Raw genomic sequence first — 17,319 nt, forward strand, 5'->3', positions numbered from 1 at the left:
TCATACATGATCTACTGACTTCAAAAATTGAGAATATTCAAAATACACTTTACCCCACTTCATTCTTGAATTATTTACAAGTATTTACATGAAAATGCTAGATTTTTTTTGTAAATTTTTTATATTAAAAATGTTGCCATGCGGCGTTCAAAGTTATATGGAGGTCCCGTGGGAGGGTTCCATAGCTTCCGGGAGCCCCCCAGGGCCTGACACTGACTGGAATGACATGGGGATTGGTGCCTTGACTGGGCTTTGGCGGAAGAGTCCTCCATTTGGTGATCGGTGCTTGCACTGTATGGACGGCAGTGTGGCTGAACTGCTGAGAGGCAGCGACAGGTTGGTGCTGGCCAGGGAGGAGAGCTTCCTACTTGTACCATGGGACTGTTCTGGTAAAAAAGTGCTGACTGAGATTTGGGTGTTCTGGTAATCCCGGACGGGCTCCATGCCCTGGCTTGTCTGCATGCTGCCGATGTCTAGTGCCGAGATCTCGATGGAGGCGGCCGAGATCTGCTTGTGGGCCATGTCATTGTCCATCAGACTGTCCATGCGGTGATGCACCTGTTCCAGGTTCACTTCTTTATCCTGAACAAGAAACAATTATTAGGCTGTAAAAGGAAGGTGAGAATAGAGCATGATGGAGGTGAGAGAAGAGATAGGGCAAGAAAGGGCGGGAGGAGAACAATGAAGCGAGAGGAGAGATGGAGATAGTAAACAGGGAGAAGGAAGGGATGAGAATTTACATTTTATTTACCCCATGGAAGAAGCCAATACTGTCCATTGAGAGCTGAGCCACAGATTATACCCAATTAACCTACAATCCCATACATTTTGCAGGGTGGGAGGAAGCTGGAGAACCCAGGGAAAACCCACACAGGACATGGGGAGAATGTACAAATTCCTGACAGTACTGGATTCAAACCCAGGTCACTGGCACTGTTATTACGTCACTAACCGTGTCTCTTTGAAGAAAGACATGAACAGTGAGACTTGATATATTTTCAGATTAGCAATCAGTAACTGGCCGGGTGTCACAGAAATCAGGCCTGGGGTCAAGAATTTACAACTGAAATTGGTGACTTCATGCAAGGGACTGAGTGCATGAATAGACAACACCAAGAGAGTTGAAAAAAGGTTGCAGGAGCCTGCAAAGATATAGATAGAAGGTGAGCAAAAAGAAGTTGGAATGGCATATAATGTGGGAAAATGTGATATTCTGAAGAACAAGTATGTAAATTATTATTTAAATCAAGATGAAAAAATGTTGGGATAAAAAAGACAAAAGTTAGTTTGCAGGGTTATCATATAATTAGTAGGGTGAGTGGGAGTTGACAATTGTAAGGCGTATAAAGTATAACATTGTAAAGCCTGTGAAGTAAAGCTTAATGCAATTGCACAGGATGCTGATAAGATTTCATACAAATTTTATCTTGTAAATGTTGGCGTGATTAGCCTAGCAGTTAATGCAACACTGCTACAGCACCAGTGATAGGGGTTTGAATCCAGTGCTTTCTGTAAGGAATTTCTCCTTGTGCCCGGATGGGTTTCTTCCAGACTTCAAAATGTACTGGGTATAGTTGGGCAGTACGAGTCGAAAGGGCCTGTTACTGTGCGGTATGTCTAAATTTTAAAAAATTAAATTTAAAATGTAAGCAAGGACATATGGGCATTGCAGGCAGTACAGAAAGGGTTCCTGGGCCAAAGGGATTGAATTAACTGTGCCTATAATTGTTAGGGTATTGGACGATGGAACGTGGACATTGAAACATGTAAGATTCAGAAGGAGGGTGTCAGTGCAACAGCATCTTCCCAGAAGATCATGAGATTTTGAATTCTTTACTGCAGAGAGCTGCAGAGGTGGTGTCATTGTATATGATTGAGATGGAGCAAACAAAGAATTGTAGAGAGGTTTTCTCTATATGTCCAGAGACCAGCAGACATTTAACATACAAGGGAGTTGAAAAGTATGGGGAGAGAGCAGAAAAGCAATGATGAGGCTAAGACTGGATCAGCCATAGACTTACTGAATGACAGGGACTTCATTAAATTCTTAGGTATTCCAAACCATGTCATGACTTGACAAAGAAACTCAACATGTCAGACAGAATCCATGGGTAGAAATGGTCAGTCAATGTCTCGGGCCTGGGCACTCTATTAAGGGTTTTGATCAAGTGTTCCGACTTGAGATGTTGACTGATAATTTCTATCGACAGGTATCATCTGACCTGTTGAGTTTCTCCAACAATTCTTTGACTGCTTAAGATTACAGTTTCTGTAGCTTTGGTGTTTCTCTATTGTTCCACCCCACAACTCACTCTCCCTGCAAACCTAGCCAGTGAAAGTTACCTCCTTGGGTGTTTGCTGATGGCATCGATTGCTGTTCCACCATATTTCTAAAGCTGCTACAAGGCAGGCAAGGAGAAGTCCTGCTGCCAAGATGCAGAAAACACCAGCAAAGCTCTGCAGCTTGAGAGCCTGTCCATCTGGCTGGCCACCGGGCAGACCCTTCAGATTACATCGACCCATCTTCGGCCACCATTTCTGCTTAAACACATCCAGATCCCCACTATCCTGCAGCTCCAGAATCCTAGAAATAGCACAACAAAAATTAGTTGGAAAGACTCAGATTCCCACTGCTCATAAACTACAGCAGAACATGAGAACTTGCACCAATCACACAGGACAATGAAGATTTGGCTTACTGAACACCATTGGGTATGTTTTATAGATTTTGGGTTGCTGATCACAAAAAGGACTGGAGAACACTTTCATCAGGTTGTACTTGTGCAATCAAATGACAATATTAACTTGAAGAGCAGCAAAGCCTGATCAATATTCATCGTTCAATGAGTTTCATTAAGAACCTCCCCTTGTTACACCAATCAAGGACTGACGATCTGGACCATTAGAAAGTTGCATTTTTGCAATGCATGTTGGTGACTATGAATATTACATCGATAGTTAGTAGAGTAATCAAATTTTCAGGCTTGAGGCCTTCGTCAAAATATACTGCGTGACCTGCAGAGTTTCTCCAGCATTTTGTGTATTGCATTGTAATCACAGTTATCTATCTTTATTTGATTTATTATTTCTTTTTAATTTAATTTACCATTGTAGTTGTTATGTTTTATAAAGTATCTCCTCGGCTACAACAAGCAAGAATTTCGGTGCATTTGTCCATTGCACCATGTATATCATATTATTATCAGATGATCTACTCATTATCACTGAGATGTCTGTGGGACTTGCTTTGTGTATCTTGGCTGTGGGTTTGCTATACGACATGAGTTTTCATCGAACCATAGAAAATTACAGCACAGAAAACAGGCCTTCTAGTCTGTGCCGAACTATTTTATTCTGCCTCCTTCCACTGACCTTCACACAGTCCATAACCCTTCATACCCCTCCCAAGCATATAGCTGTCCAAATTATATGTTATAATTGAGCCTGCATTCACCACCTCAGCTGGCAGCTCGTTCCACACTCCCACTGCTCCATGTGAAAAGGTTCCCTTAATGTTTCCCTTTCACCCTTAACCTCAGTCCTCTGATCTGCATTTCACCCAACCTCAGTGAAGAATACTGTCGATACCCTCATAATCTTGAATACCTCCATCAAATCTCCCCTACACCTGTTTAACCTTTCCCTTTAACACAGTTCCTGAAGTTCCAGCAACATCTTAGTAAATCTTCTCAGCAATTTCAATCTTATTGATATCTTTCGTTAGGTGATCATAACTGCACACAATTATCCAAATATGGCCTCACTAATGTCTTGTGCAACTTTACCATAACATCCCAACTCCTATACATAATACTTCAATTTATGAAAGCCAAATTATCAAAAGCTCTCTTTACAACATGATGGTGCCACTTTCAGGGAATTATTCCCAGATCCCTCTGCTCCACCGCATTCCTCAGCGCCATATCAATTATGTATCCTACTTAGGTTTGTCCTTCCTAAATGCAACACCTCACACTTGTCTGCATTAAGTTCAATCTGCCATTTTTCAGAACATTTTTCCAGCTGATCCAGATACCTGAAGTATTCATGGAATATTTCAATGGCTAAAGAGCATTAGGGTAGTTCTGAGGTTGTGATAGTGTCATGAAAATTCACCCTCGCGTCAGAACAACAGGGTGTGAATTTTGTCAGGACATAGACTGGTATTCTGCTAAAGCTCCAATGACCCTATAGTAGCAGTACGAGTCCACAAGGGGATAGATCAGCTTCTCTGAAGTAACAATTCTAATTCTTGTACCAACTACTTTGGCTTTGTGTTTTGACCACAGTCAGTCCTCATACTACAGATTTACATATTCCTCCCCATTTATAGCCAAGAGTCCACCACAGAAGGCATGGCAACAGAACAGGAGTAGGTCATTAAATTATTTAGGGCCCCAAATTGTCCTTTGAAGTGAAGCAACACTTCACTTGTGAACCTGCAGGGATCATCTGCTGCATCCAGAATGAGTCTTAGCGGGGGGCATTAGGATAATGGTGGGGGGGGGGGGCATAGTCCAATGTTTGAAAAATTGCTCAGTGAGGTTGGGGGGATGTTGGTGGTAGTGCCTACCTGCCGAACATGATTGTTCCCCATCTCTCTGACTTAGCGATGTACTGCTTATATTGTGGAGAATCACTAGTGTGTGTTAAACATCGCTAGTGGCCAGTGATGTGGGGGGAGCGGGGGTGGGTCTGATCCTAATTGGGGGCGTGAATGGGTCTGGGGTCATGAAGGGGGTTTACAATATCTCATTTAGGAGGACCATGGCCTTGAATGTGTGGGGGAGGGTCACAATACCCCTTTTGAGGGAGCAATGCTGTTGTGGTCTCCTCTACATCAGAGAGACTGGACGCTGACTGGGAGATTGCTTCAATGTGCATTTTACCTCTGTCCATTGCAATAGTGGGGATCTCCCAGTGGCTACCCATTTTAATTCCCTGCCCCACTCTCATGCCGAAGTATTCCATGCTCTCATGCACTGCCAGACTGAGGCCACCTGCAAATTGTTGGAACAGTTCCATCTGGGCACCCTCCAACTAGGTGACATTGATGTCAGTTTCTCTGGTTCCAGTAAGGCCCTCTCCCCATCTCTACCCTTCATCTATTGCGATGTCTACTAGCATTTTATCTCTTCTTCTATTCCTATCCCTCTCACCTCCAGCTCTGTATTCACAGAACCACTCCTCTCTCCTGATCAACTCTCACCTTTTCTCTCCTGTTCTCCCATCTGTGTCCAATTATGACCTTTTGCCTGTGCACCTCCCCCTGCCCTTTCTTCCCTTCAGCCTTTTTATTCAGGCCCCCGACTGCTTTTTGTTCAGACCTTGAAGGGCTCGGGTTATATATCTTTACCTCCTCTGAATGCTGCAGGACCTGCTGAGTTCCTCCAGCATTTGTGTTTTTACTACAATTACAGCATTTGCAGACTTTTGTGTTTTATTCCATTAAATCTCCCAATCACAATTGATCCGTGACTCATCTCTCTCCCTCCCCCCCTCCCCCATACACCTTCCCTTTTTGGTCTAGAAAACATTAATTTCAAGTTTAAGATTCACAATGAGCCAAGGATAATCACCTGTTTCTGAAGAAAATGCAAATTTCACCATTCTCTGCATATTTCGAACATAATACATGCCTCTAATCTTTCAATTGTGCTGTTGGTCCTGGGCAACATCTGCTGTGTTCACTGTCCTTAATACTTTTTAAACTCCAGTCAGATTGCCTAACTAAATTTGAGGGAATGCAGGTCATCGTTCTCTAATACTTATAAGTTATAATTTAACCCTTGGAGCTCAGCGTTCTCTCTGAGACCAGAACGCCTTTGAGAAACCTGATGCTGGAACTGCTCCCAGCTTCACACAGCTGACCAGGTCTTTGCATATCTGTTGTGTTACTTGCATTTGAGGGGATTCCATATATATGTGCTTGGGGGAAAATTTTTAATCAAAACAAAAACTGATGCCAACACTTGCATGTATAGATTGTGCTAGTATGAGGACATTCCAGAACAACAGAAAGATGTCAAATGAACATAAATGGTTATCATTTAACATTATTACCTCACCCCTTCCAATCACTTGCCCGAACTTCTTCAAGATGTCCTCATTCTTCACTTGCTTGTCTCCATACCAGTCAAAAGTATGATCTCCTCATAGTACCCTCTCCCCAAACATTTGCCTGACATTCCTTCTGATCATCAGACCAATCCCCCCAAGTCATCAGCTCAGACCCCTCAAATCATCAATTCACATCCCAAGTTACTCCTTCAAGTCATCTGCCCAACTCCATATCATGAGCCCAGCTCCCTATAACCATTGGCTCAAATCCATCAACCTCACCCCAAATCACCTTCTAACCAGTTCACACCTCAAGTCATTTATACCTGTAAGTGTAGGCTACAGCTTCAGGAAAATATGAACCTGCATCCTTGGATCTCCTTTCTACGACACCCTCAAAGGGCCCTGCCACTTCATAGTTTAGCCTATTGAAATGCAACACCTCATCTTCCCCCTGTCCAAAAATCATTCATTTATCTCCCCACCCCCCCCAACCCAACCCTGACATAAATCAACAGGCCAACCATCCCCAGTAATCCTTACCTCAGCTACACTCTGTTCACACCCTGGCAATCTTATCCTTGACCTGCCCAGTGACCAACTGATGCTCCATTCAAACTGCTGTTTGGGTTATCCATTTCTCGTCCCTGCACTCAAAATCTGTGTATTTTCTGTACCTGACTGTAATAATGTGCACACTTAAAGGCCCCATCCCATCGACTCCTGCATTTTACCAGCCATCAATCCTAAGGCAAGATGTCTGTGGAGAGTTCGTTCAGAGGTTGAACTGTCTGGCCTAAAATAATATTGGTTCTTCATTTAATCTTGGTTAACAGCAAATCTTTAATCATGACCATCAAATGCAGTTTATCTTCTCTATCAATGGAAAATACTCTGCAAACATATTTTATAAACGATACAATGTGAATGGCAATTGATTCTACAATTAGGCAGGTCAGACGGTGAATCTAGTGGAATAAATCCCTGAAAATGTATGGATGGGTTATTTATCACTCAGCACAGACAATATTTCCTCATGAGAGGAATTTATTGCTTAAATAAGCATTGAAGTGATAATACTTATCGTTTTTTTTATTTACAACATGGTCGAATCTGATTCCAGCCATTGAGACCGGAACCACCCAATCAGACCCCATTTCCCTGTACTTTTTTGGAGGGTGGAAGGGAGATGTTCCAGGGTTACAAACATCTGACTTGCAGTCAACTCGTACTTGAAAACAAACTAGGCCTGGCTTCAGCAGTTTGTCGGCTCAAGGAAGGAGAATGCTGTCTGCCATTTTAAGGTGGATCACGTTGCTGTTGACGATCAAAATTAGTGTAATATGCCTGTACTTCAGTGCAAGAAAAGGCTTGAAGCCTTTTCAATGATTTTAATCGACTTGCCTACAAATTCGACTAAAAGACAGACCTAGGAATCTTGTTGGTAACCTGGGGGCCTCCTGTACTTGGAAAATGTTTACCCAAATTTGCTGCCTTGCTGGGTTCCGGGGAGAGAGATATTGAAATTTGATGTTTAAAGGAGCTTATAAGCTCACACAAATCATCCATGACATGCTTAATAGTTCTTAGGTGCTGCGGAGGTGGGTGAGAACGTTCCAACTTGCCAGCCCCATTTGTACAATGAAGAGATAAAAGGAGTGGGGGCGGGGATTGAGACCAATTAATGGAGTCCAGTCTTATTCTACTATTAAGTAGCTTGCACTAAAGGTTCAGAAACAGTTGTTACCTCTCCACCATCATTCTCCTAATCATCAGTCTCAATCAGAGACTCATACAAGGAGACTTGCTTAGCACATTATTTATTTTTGTATTTCACAGTCAATTTATTTGCATTTCTTTCTTTGTTTGTTGCTCTCCTTTGCATACCTTTTTTTTTTCGACTACAGTTTAGAGTTATTGATAAGTAGAAATTCTGCCTAGCCCACAGGACAAAGAATCTTAGGGTTGCACGTGATGTCATGCATGTACTCTGACAATAAATTTGATCTTTAATTTAACGGCTGAATGGGTAAGTTAGAGTCACTTTCCACAATAAGAAAGTAGAATATTTTAAGCTTGTGGTTTGGAGACAAATCAAGACTTTGAGAAATTTTAGGCATCGTAGAAACATTGACTGAGCCACCCTTCACAAGATCACGAGATGTAGGAGCAGAAGTAGGCCCATTGAGTCTGCTCCTCCATCCTCCCACTCAGACCCACTTCCTGGCTTTCTCCCTGCAACCCAATAGCCCGACTAATCAAATACCTGCCAATCTCTGCCTTAAATACGTCCAACGACCTCGCTTCTGCAGTCGTCGGTAGCAACAAGATCCACAGACTCAGAACCCTCTGACTAAAGAAATGTATCTGCATCTGTTTTAAATTGACGCCCTTTTATCCTGAAGTTGTGCCCTCTTGTCCTAGACTCCCCTACCATGGGAAACATCCTGGCCACATCTACTCCATCCAGGCCTTCCAGCATTCGAAATATCTCGGAGGTCTCCCCTCATCCTTCTGTACAGTTCAAGAGCCAACAATGATTCCTCATATACTTACACTTTAATTCCTGGAATAATTCTAGTAAATCTTTGAACTCGTGCCCAAATCTGTACCCAGTACTCCAAGTGAGGCTTTATAGAGACTCCACATCACTTGTTTGATAATACATGGTTGTTTTCCTTACCTCTGGGAGAAGAGGTCCCTATAGGGACTTCCATGTTGCAATGCAATCCCATATCCTTTGCTGCTGACACTGTTCCCAACCACCGTCATAGAACAGTCATCATCAGTCAGTGCCGTGTATTCTACCACAGCCATATCCCACAGGAATGCATACGTCCCCGTCTTTACCTGTGGGCAGAGAAACAATTCAGTGATGATTACCAGATCATTCTGTGGTAGAATAATGAAACTTGAGCATTACTACAGCCGTACCTGATGCCAAAAGGGAGGGATTAAAGAGAATCTATCAGGAGAAATTAAATACAAAGTACAGAGGATTATTCCATCTTCAAATGAGCCTGCTCTGTTTCCTGCGACGCTGATTCAAGGGAACGTTATATATAAACTACAGTCATTTAGAGGGACTAATGAAATTCGCTCAAACATGAAGACCTCGGAAGAGATTTGCTGCATTTAATTAGATCATACCAGTCCATTATTAAAGTATTAAAAATTAATACCACTCTGTATTGCAAAGGGGAATTTACCTACTATATTATTTCCTAAACATTCCTTCAGTTTCATCGGACACGAGACAAGCGATGAATGAGCTGAGTTGGAAGGATTGGGATTCTGCTTTAGGAAGGCTAGAGAAGCTATTTAGATGACACAGGGAAGATTGTGCAGTACTCCCGTGAGACCACAATGGGCTTGTGGTTTATCCACTCCCAGGCCAAAGTTCTTTATCCCCTTGGGGAAGGAAGACAAATATTTCTAGTCAATCAGTTAAAATGTAATGGTCTAATCCTGGACTGGTATGGGGGACACCAATACCCCTGAGCGTAAAGCCCTGCAAAAGTTAGTGGACACAGACCAGGACATCACAAGCAAAATCCTCCCTACCCTGGAGAACATCTACGGGGAACGCTGCTGTCAGAGAGCAGCAGTAATCATCAAGGATCCACACCACCCCTTACACGCTCTGCTCTCGCTGCTACCATCAGAAAAGAGGTCCAGGTGCCTCAAGACTCTCACCACCAGGTTTGGGAACACCTACTACCCCTCCACCATCAGACTCCTCAACAACAAACTCAATTAGGGACTCATTTAAGGACTCTTACTTTTGCACTTTATTGATATGTTTTCCTCTGTATTCTACAGTCAGTTTACATTTTTTTTTTGGTCTACCAATAAATGGTAATTCTACCTTGCCTGCAGGAAAAAAGATTCCCAGGGTTGTATGTTCTCCTACAACACCAGTTCCTTTGCGATTACTGAGCTCACTAGTGCGGTCTTTATTCTTAATGATATTCCAAACAGTAGATTTTGGTAATTCTAAGGTTTGGGTGATGTCTCTTACTGTTTTATTCTTCTTCTTCTTCAGCCTCAGAACAACTTCTTTGACTTACACTGGCACAAATCTGATCCTCATGCCAAAAAATGGCAAGTACAGACTCCAAATAGGATCAAAATCTTAGAAGTAAGCCTAGCTGTCTTATGCCTGCACCAATGAACCAATTAAACATACCTGAGTAATGATAACACCTGTGAAGCCAAATGTCTCAGACATTATTGTGCCCTGAAATGAGGGGACTGTAATTTCCACATGGTCAAATTAAAATGTATATAAATGACCTGAAATAAAATATGGAATGTGCACTTTAATTCCATATGTATCATTTGATTACAAATTTTAAAATGTGGAGCACAGGAACAAATAAAGGAAAAATGTCTTTGTCCCAAACATTATGGACTTCATTGTATACTCCTGTCATTGTCAAATTTTTTTGCATTAAATTTGGAGACTTTTACACAGATCATACTTTTGGCCACAGTTACTACATGCATTGTTCGAGGTGTCAGGAGCTCAGATGGCCGGGACTGGATGGTGAATCCACGTTTGGCGTGTCAGGAGCTCAGATGGGTGGCTGAGGTGAGGATCCATGGTTGAGGTGTCAGGAGTTCAGGCAGGCCGGCAGTCGGGGCGAGGATCACAGTCGTGGCATCGGGCGCTTGAATGAGCAAGCAGCTGAGGTGAGGATCCACAGACGGGGTCAGGAGCTCAGATGAGCAGGCAGTTGTGGCCAAAAAAAAAGGGGTCAACTTTTATATGGGTCATAATAAAATGCGTGATTTTTAGGCCAAAAAAAAAGGAGGGGTGTCAACTAATACATGGTATCAACGATAGCACAAGTATATACAGTAATGATGCCAGTCATTTTGAAATGAACCTTCTAACCTATTCACCAGCACGGAAGGGGTTGCTCAGCCCATCATGTCTGTGCCTACTCTATGGATCAGCACTTTCTCCGCACCCTTGCAAACTTTTCTCTATCGTTCATTTATCTGGATCCCTCAAAGGCATGGAACCTGCTACCAGCAAACTTCCAGAGGTGCATTCCTGACTCCAACCGAACTCCATGTCAAAAGTCACTCTTCATGCATTATAGAGTATGAAATAGAGAGAATCATGAAGGCAAGTTCACTATCAGCATTGCACACCAACTGTGGCTATGAACTTTAAAGTAAGTTTACCACTGGTTGTATCCATTGATTCACGGCACTAGCTGATAAACGAATGCTTCATTCAGCAAAATGTCTCCTTTCAGATGGATCTGTCCGATCAATGTGCCGGTTTCCTCTAACACCTTCCTGGACTCCCCTGGTGATGTTGGAAGGGGAATGCTTAGTTCATGCTGGTTAGAAATTGGCTTAAAGCAGTGAGGTTTTGCTTGAAATGAGGGCCGACTTTGTCTGAATGATGTGCCCCAAACTACTCTAACAGAAAGGAGGAGGATTGGTTAATTCAGTTTGAAGTGAGTAAAATCTCCCTCTGGCAGAATCACACTGGAGAGGACAAAATAAGAAGTTCTAATCAGTCTAAAATATTGAATCTTTCCTCGACTTTGGCCAAATTACACCCAATTAACCTACAACCACTAGTACATTTTTGAACAGTGGGAGGAAACCGGAAGCATCCAGAGGAAATCCATGCCGACACAGGGAGAACATACAAACTCCTTACAGACAGCGTCGGGTTCAAGCCCCAGTCATTAGTGCTGTAATAGCATTACACTAACTGCTACGTTAACTGTGGGGCCCCTTTCTTTCTCACTTTGATTGCATTGTTATGTTCTTTCCCTAACAACTTGCTACTGGAAGTTCTCCATGAATCAACTCCCACCTCTCTTTCAAACCATGCAATCCCAGATTACACCAGCACTTGGTTAACTAACTTTTCTCATCTGTCCTCTTGATCTTCCTCCAGTTTCCTACCATCAGACCTTTGGAAATCAATCATCCTACCTCTGCAAAAGGGTCTGTCCTTATTTTTTTCCCCCATTTCAACTATTCATACTTCTGGGCTTCCCTGTCAAAATATTTTTTTGCTCTAAGCAGTACAACCCTTTCTAAGTAGCAGGTCACTGGCACCCTGGAATGATTCTAATTAGTCTGTCAAGGCAGCTGCAGGAGAAGTTGAGTACTGTAAATGGTCTTAACTGCAGGGTTAACAAGGTGAACTGGCACGAGAGGGAAGGGAGATTTGCTCTGACAAAGTACATAGGTGAACATTCTGTTGTGCTTCAGAATACCGGTGCAGAGTTTACCTTCTCGATGCCCTCGTGAGCAGCTGCCACACAGTTTTCTGCTCCGTTGTTTTTACTGATGGTTCTCCAGAGTTCAGCGTAGGTACTGTCCTGCTCCAAGGGATTAGTGCCTTTTGCCTGAAAGTACTCATAGACGGAGGAGTCCTTCACCGTGCCGTACGATAAATCAGACTGCTTCGCCAGATCTTGGAAGGAGCTGTTGGTGAATGTAGGGATGATGAGACAATGGTCTGGAGTGTATTTCTCACAGGCCACAATTGATTCCAGAAAATGTGACTGAGGAGAAATCAACTTTAATAATACAAATGAACTCAAATTCGACTGGCCACATTATGTCAAATTTTATACAAGTTCTATCAAGAGTGTCCTGGCCAGCTGCATCACAGAATGCAATGATTGCTGCAGAAAAATAGATCAGAGGTCAATCCACAGCACCATAAGTGGCAGGCGGGATCACTAGAGTCTCCCTTCCCCCCCCCCCCCCCACCCCCAATCGATGTGATCTACTGGGATTGTTGTCTGCAGAGGGCATGCAAAATCAATGAGGACCACTTTCACACAGCATGTTTCATTTGCTCCCATTGGGGAAGGAGGATCAGAGCCAGCACCACCAGGCAGCTTCTTCCCTCGGGCAGTGAGAATGATGAACGACCAAAGGAACTGCTGACATTAACTGCTTCATCACCAACCCCCTCCCCCCATCTTAATTTTGACTTTTGAGTGAAATATGCGCAACTTTCAGCTAAATCCATTTATCCTAACCCTCTCCCCGTGACTGTGTTAAATGCTATTCCATCCCCAGTAAATATGCATTTGAATCATGTTTAATAAACTTCCTTATTGATATTCCCTGAATTCTAATCAAAGCTGAATGCTCCATGCACATTTGCTACTCCCGACATGTTCAATTATTCAATCAAGCTCCTGATCTTGCTTCCCTGTTGCTTGATGTCAGTGATTATTATTTTGCGTAACTCTGAACAACTGTCCAGTTTTAAAACAGATTGTTGTAGTATGAGAATGAAGTCAAGGATCTGACATTGGATGAGAACAGAAGGCTGGAGTTCTGTCCACACACATCATCTTGATTTCAGCCAACATCAATGAATACTGAACTGTCAAGAGTCCTGCTCCCCAGCTTCATCTGGTCAATTTGAATTGGTAATTCCTTTCCTTATTTTTATGTTTGCATATATTCATTGCATGGGTATTTGTCAAGGAATTATGAAAGATAAACTGAGCTAGTCAGCAACACTAACTAATCTTCTAATTCCTTTGTGGCCACTATCTGTGAGAATATTATGCAAACTGTTCTTGAAGTTGTAGCTTGTGTGGAAAGTGTGAATTGTAATGCCACCGTTGTAATGAAATCCATTATTTTCTAATTTCTGGGAGATAGAGAGTGACATGGGGGCAGCAAGGCAGCATGGAGAATGAACCATTAAGATTAATAGACCATGGTTCATAAATGTGTGGCAAAGTAGCACAATATGACACCAGGCGTGAAATCCACTTGTGGAAGTTTAGCTATGTCTTTTTCAGGCACCTGCCAGACAACAGTGACACTCAAAATAGTGAACAGGAGATCTGTGGGAAAGAACAACCAAGGGGCATTCCTGATCCAGTTTTTGGGCCTTGCATGTGTAAATAACAGTAGCCTGAAGCCTGCACAGGTTGATGATGAGGTAGCCAATGGCATGGAGACTACACTAGGCTGAGAGTGAGATGCAGTATAAAACCTAGACATTGCCCAACATCCCTGCGGGGCTGGCTGGCATCATCCCCTGCGACCTCAAGCCAGAACCAGTCCAGAAGATGCTTGCCCTTTCAAGAAGTTAAATTTTAAATACAGCATGGTCCACGACTCGATGCCACCTAATTTACACCCAAATAACCTACACCCCAAGTGGGAGGAAACCGGAGCCCCTGGAAAAAACCTATGCTTCCATGTAGAGAACGTACAAACTCCTTAAAGACAGCACCATTATGTCAACCATCTGCAGGAGCTCTATCGAGAGTGTCTTTGCTGGCTGCATTACAGTCTGGCATGGTTGCTGCAGGGAAATGGATCAGAGGTCAATCCAGGACCATAAAAGGGAGAGAGAGAATTACTGGAGTCCTCCTCCCACCCCCACGTGATCGACTGGGATTGTTGTCTGAAGAGGTTGTGCAAAATCATTGAGGACCCCCTTCCAGCTCCCATTGGGAAAGAGATGCAAGAGTATCAGAGCCTGCACCACCAGGCTGAGGAACACCTTCTTCCCAGGAGCAGGGAAAATGCTGAACGACCAAAGGAACTGCCCACACTAACCATCCAAGACTTCCATATTCACAAAACAATATTTATTTATTTGTATAATCTGAATACTTATCCAGTGTGTGTCTGCGTATTTTGCACCGAGGATCGAAGAATACTGTTTCATCAAGTTGTATTTGTGCAATCAGATGACAATGAACTTTACTTGATTCCATTCATCCAATGCCTTCACTCTCTGGTTCACTCCCCAATGCCACACCTTATTGTTTCACTTTCTATTCCAGCACACATTCAATAATTCCCCACACTTGATCTGTTCACTTCCTTTTGCCAAATATTCTGGTTGATTCTCTCCTCCTTGCCCCATAATTTGTTCCAATCAGTAACTCCCCACTGTCCTGCACTCTGCAGGATATCTCCTTGTTACATCTTAATTTGTCATTCACTCCCAATTTCCCTCAACTCTATGCCTCACTCCTCACCTGGCCCCACCTGTCCATAGTGAACATCTTTCTTGCTGTTTCAGAACTGGGCTTTGGATATGTCTCACGTCAAATTACAAGCCTCACAGATGCAATTATGAACATCTGTTGGTATGATTTAATGGAAAGAGAAGTATCAATAGAAATTTATTACCAGTTTATTTGCTTCACCTACACACAGAGGGCAGAGTCCATTCTATTCATTATTGTTTCTCTAATTATTTTGTTTTCAAGAAAAGCAGAGGAAACATTCTATCAATATGATGTGACAATGTACGAGCCAGATTTCACAGAAACCTGTTAACAACAGAGGCAGTGAAGTGGAGTCATCCTCATGGCAGGGACGAGGAGGAAGGGAGAGTGTGGGGTGGCGTGAGTGCTGCTGTACAAAGAATTCAGACAAAAGGTTTGTAGACTACTAACAGGCTTTAATCTGCTTAAACTCATACACCCAAGGTCTCTATACTTTCCTGGCTCCACATGCTTGACTGACTCCCAAAGGGGCCAGCACAAGTCTATATATATGGGCTGGTGATTGACAGTGAGTAGGTGACATCAGCCTCCCAAATTGCCTACCTGCAGGTACAGTGGTTGCCCCCCCTGCAGTAAGCTTGTAGGAGTGCGGCCAGTGTAGTGGTTATATCACCACAGGTGGGGAAGTGTATATTAATATTCCTTAACACAGTCCACTATTCCCAAACCCATTTACTCATGCCAAGGAGCCAGTCCTCAAATCTGGTCTTCTCTGCTCAGAGCAAAGCAAACCATCTATTTAAGATCAAGGGAAATGGAATATTGGCCTTCATTGCTAGAAGGATTAAATTTAGGAGCAGGGAGATGATGCAGTTCAAGGTACTGGTGAGGCTGCATCTGGAGTACTGTGTGCAGTTCTGGTCTCCTTACTTGAGGAAGGATCTACTGGTTTTAGAGGTGGTGCAGAAGAGTTTAGAGAGGAGGGGGTTAGCCACAAGGAGAGATTGAGTAGTCTGGGAAGAGAAAGTAGGCAGAATGAGATAATTAGAGATGAATGAGAGAATTCATAAAGCCATTCAGAAACAAAGGGCCCAGAATTATTGCAGGAATTGAAAAGCGAGATATGACAAACAGAGAGAAATATTTTGAAATCTATTTGGTTTTTAACAATGCTTGCGATGGAAATAAATTAATCTTTCCATCTTGTAATTTTAATGCATTTTCAATAACTGTTTTAGAGACAGCAAGCACTCAGGGAAGAGCCGATTTTAATTGTGATTTCATCCATAGAATTAACTCATCAATCAGTTGATTGAAGTGCAATTCATTCATCACATCTCGTATACTTTAGCCAAACAACTTCTGTGATCAGTTCTTGTGTATTCTTCAGATCATCTAATGTCCAGTCTTTTGACTCTTGATCTGGGGACAAAGAGAAAGAGATCATGGTCGGGGTTGGGGTCAGGGGAGTAGACAAGTATTTGGTGCAAAGGACAGGGATCTGAAGAAGGGCATCAGTATTTATGGACAGGGTTATCAAAGTGTGTGTTTGAGACTGGGCAAAAGGGATCCAAGTCTGAGGAGAGCAATTTTGATCTTAAAACTGATGTTTGGGTCAGCTGATTAGTGTCTGAGTCTCAAATACAGACAATACAATATCTTGCTGTCTGGGAATATTAAGAACATAATAACAAAAGAAATGAGAGCAAGAGTAGTCCATCCAGCCTGTCGAGCCTACTCTGCCATTAAATGAAATCATGGTTGGTCTGATGATAGGCTTATCTCCACCTACCTTCCTTTTCCCCATATCCCTTAATTTCCCTTCTATGTAAAAATCTATCCCATCTTGTTTTAAATATATTTACTGAGTTAGCCTCCACTGCTTATTAAGCAGAAAATTCCATCCACCCTCTGGAAAAAGCAGTTCCTCCTCATCTCTGTCCTAAATCTACTACCCTGAATCTTAAGGTGTTGTCCCCTACGAATGGAAACAACTTACCCACCTCTATATTATCCATATCTTGCATAATTTTATGTTTTTATAAGATCCATTCTTATTCTTCTAAATTCCAGATGGTACATTCCCAGAAGACTCAATCTCTCCTCATAGGGTTACACAATCATCTTTGGAATCAGCTTGGTGAATCTCCTCTGCATTGCCTCCAAGTAAGGAGATAGGCACTGCATGCAATACTTCAGATGCAGCCTCATCTGTACTTTGTACAGTTTCAGCTCCTAAATTCACTCCCTCCAGCAATGAAGACCAATATTCCATTAC

At 42.7% G+C, this 17,319-nt stretch overlaps 1 protein-coding gene across 1 annotated transcript in view; it reads right to left on the reverse strand.

Annotated features, from left to right (window-relative positions):
• LOC138737314 (glutamate receptor ionotropic, delta-1-like) overlaps positions 1-17,319 on the reverse strand; it is a 722,304-nt gene continuing 704,985 nt past the window's right edge. The window contains exons 13-16 of the mRNA XM_069888067.1: positions 12,330-12,525; positions 8,744-8,910; positions 2,344-2,584; positions 1-582 (exon numbers count right to left, since the gene is read on the reverse strand). Of these exons, the coding sequence (XP_069744168.1) occupies positions 154-582; positions 2,344-2,584; positions 8,744-8,910; positions 12,330-12,525 (1,033 nt within the window). The 3' untranslated portion in view covers positions 1-153. The remainder of the gene's footprint in view (positions 583-2,343; positions 2,585-8,743; positions 8,911-12,329; positions 12,526-17,319) is intronic.

This window comes from Narcine bancroftii, chromosome 6 (genome assembly GCF_036971445.1).
Source record: "Narcine bancroftii isolate sNarBan1 chromosome 6, sNarBan1.hap1, whole genome shotgun sequence".
In the NCBI taxonomy this organism is placed as follows: Eukaryota; Metazoa; Chordata; class Chondrichthyes; order Torpediniformes; family Narcinidae; genus Narcine; species Narcine bancroftii.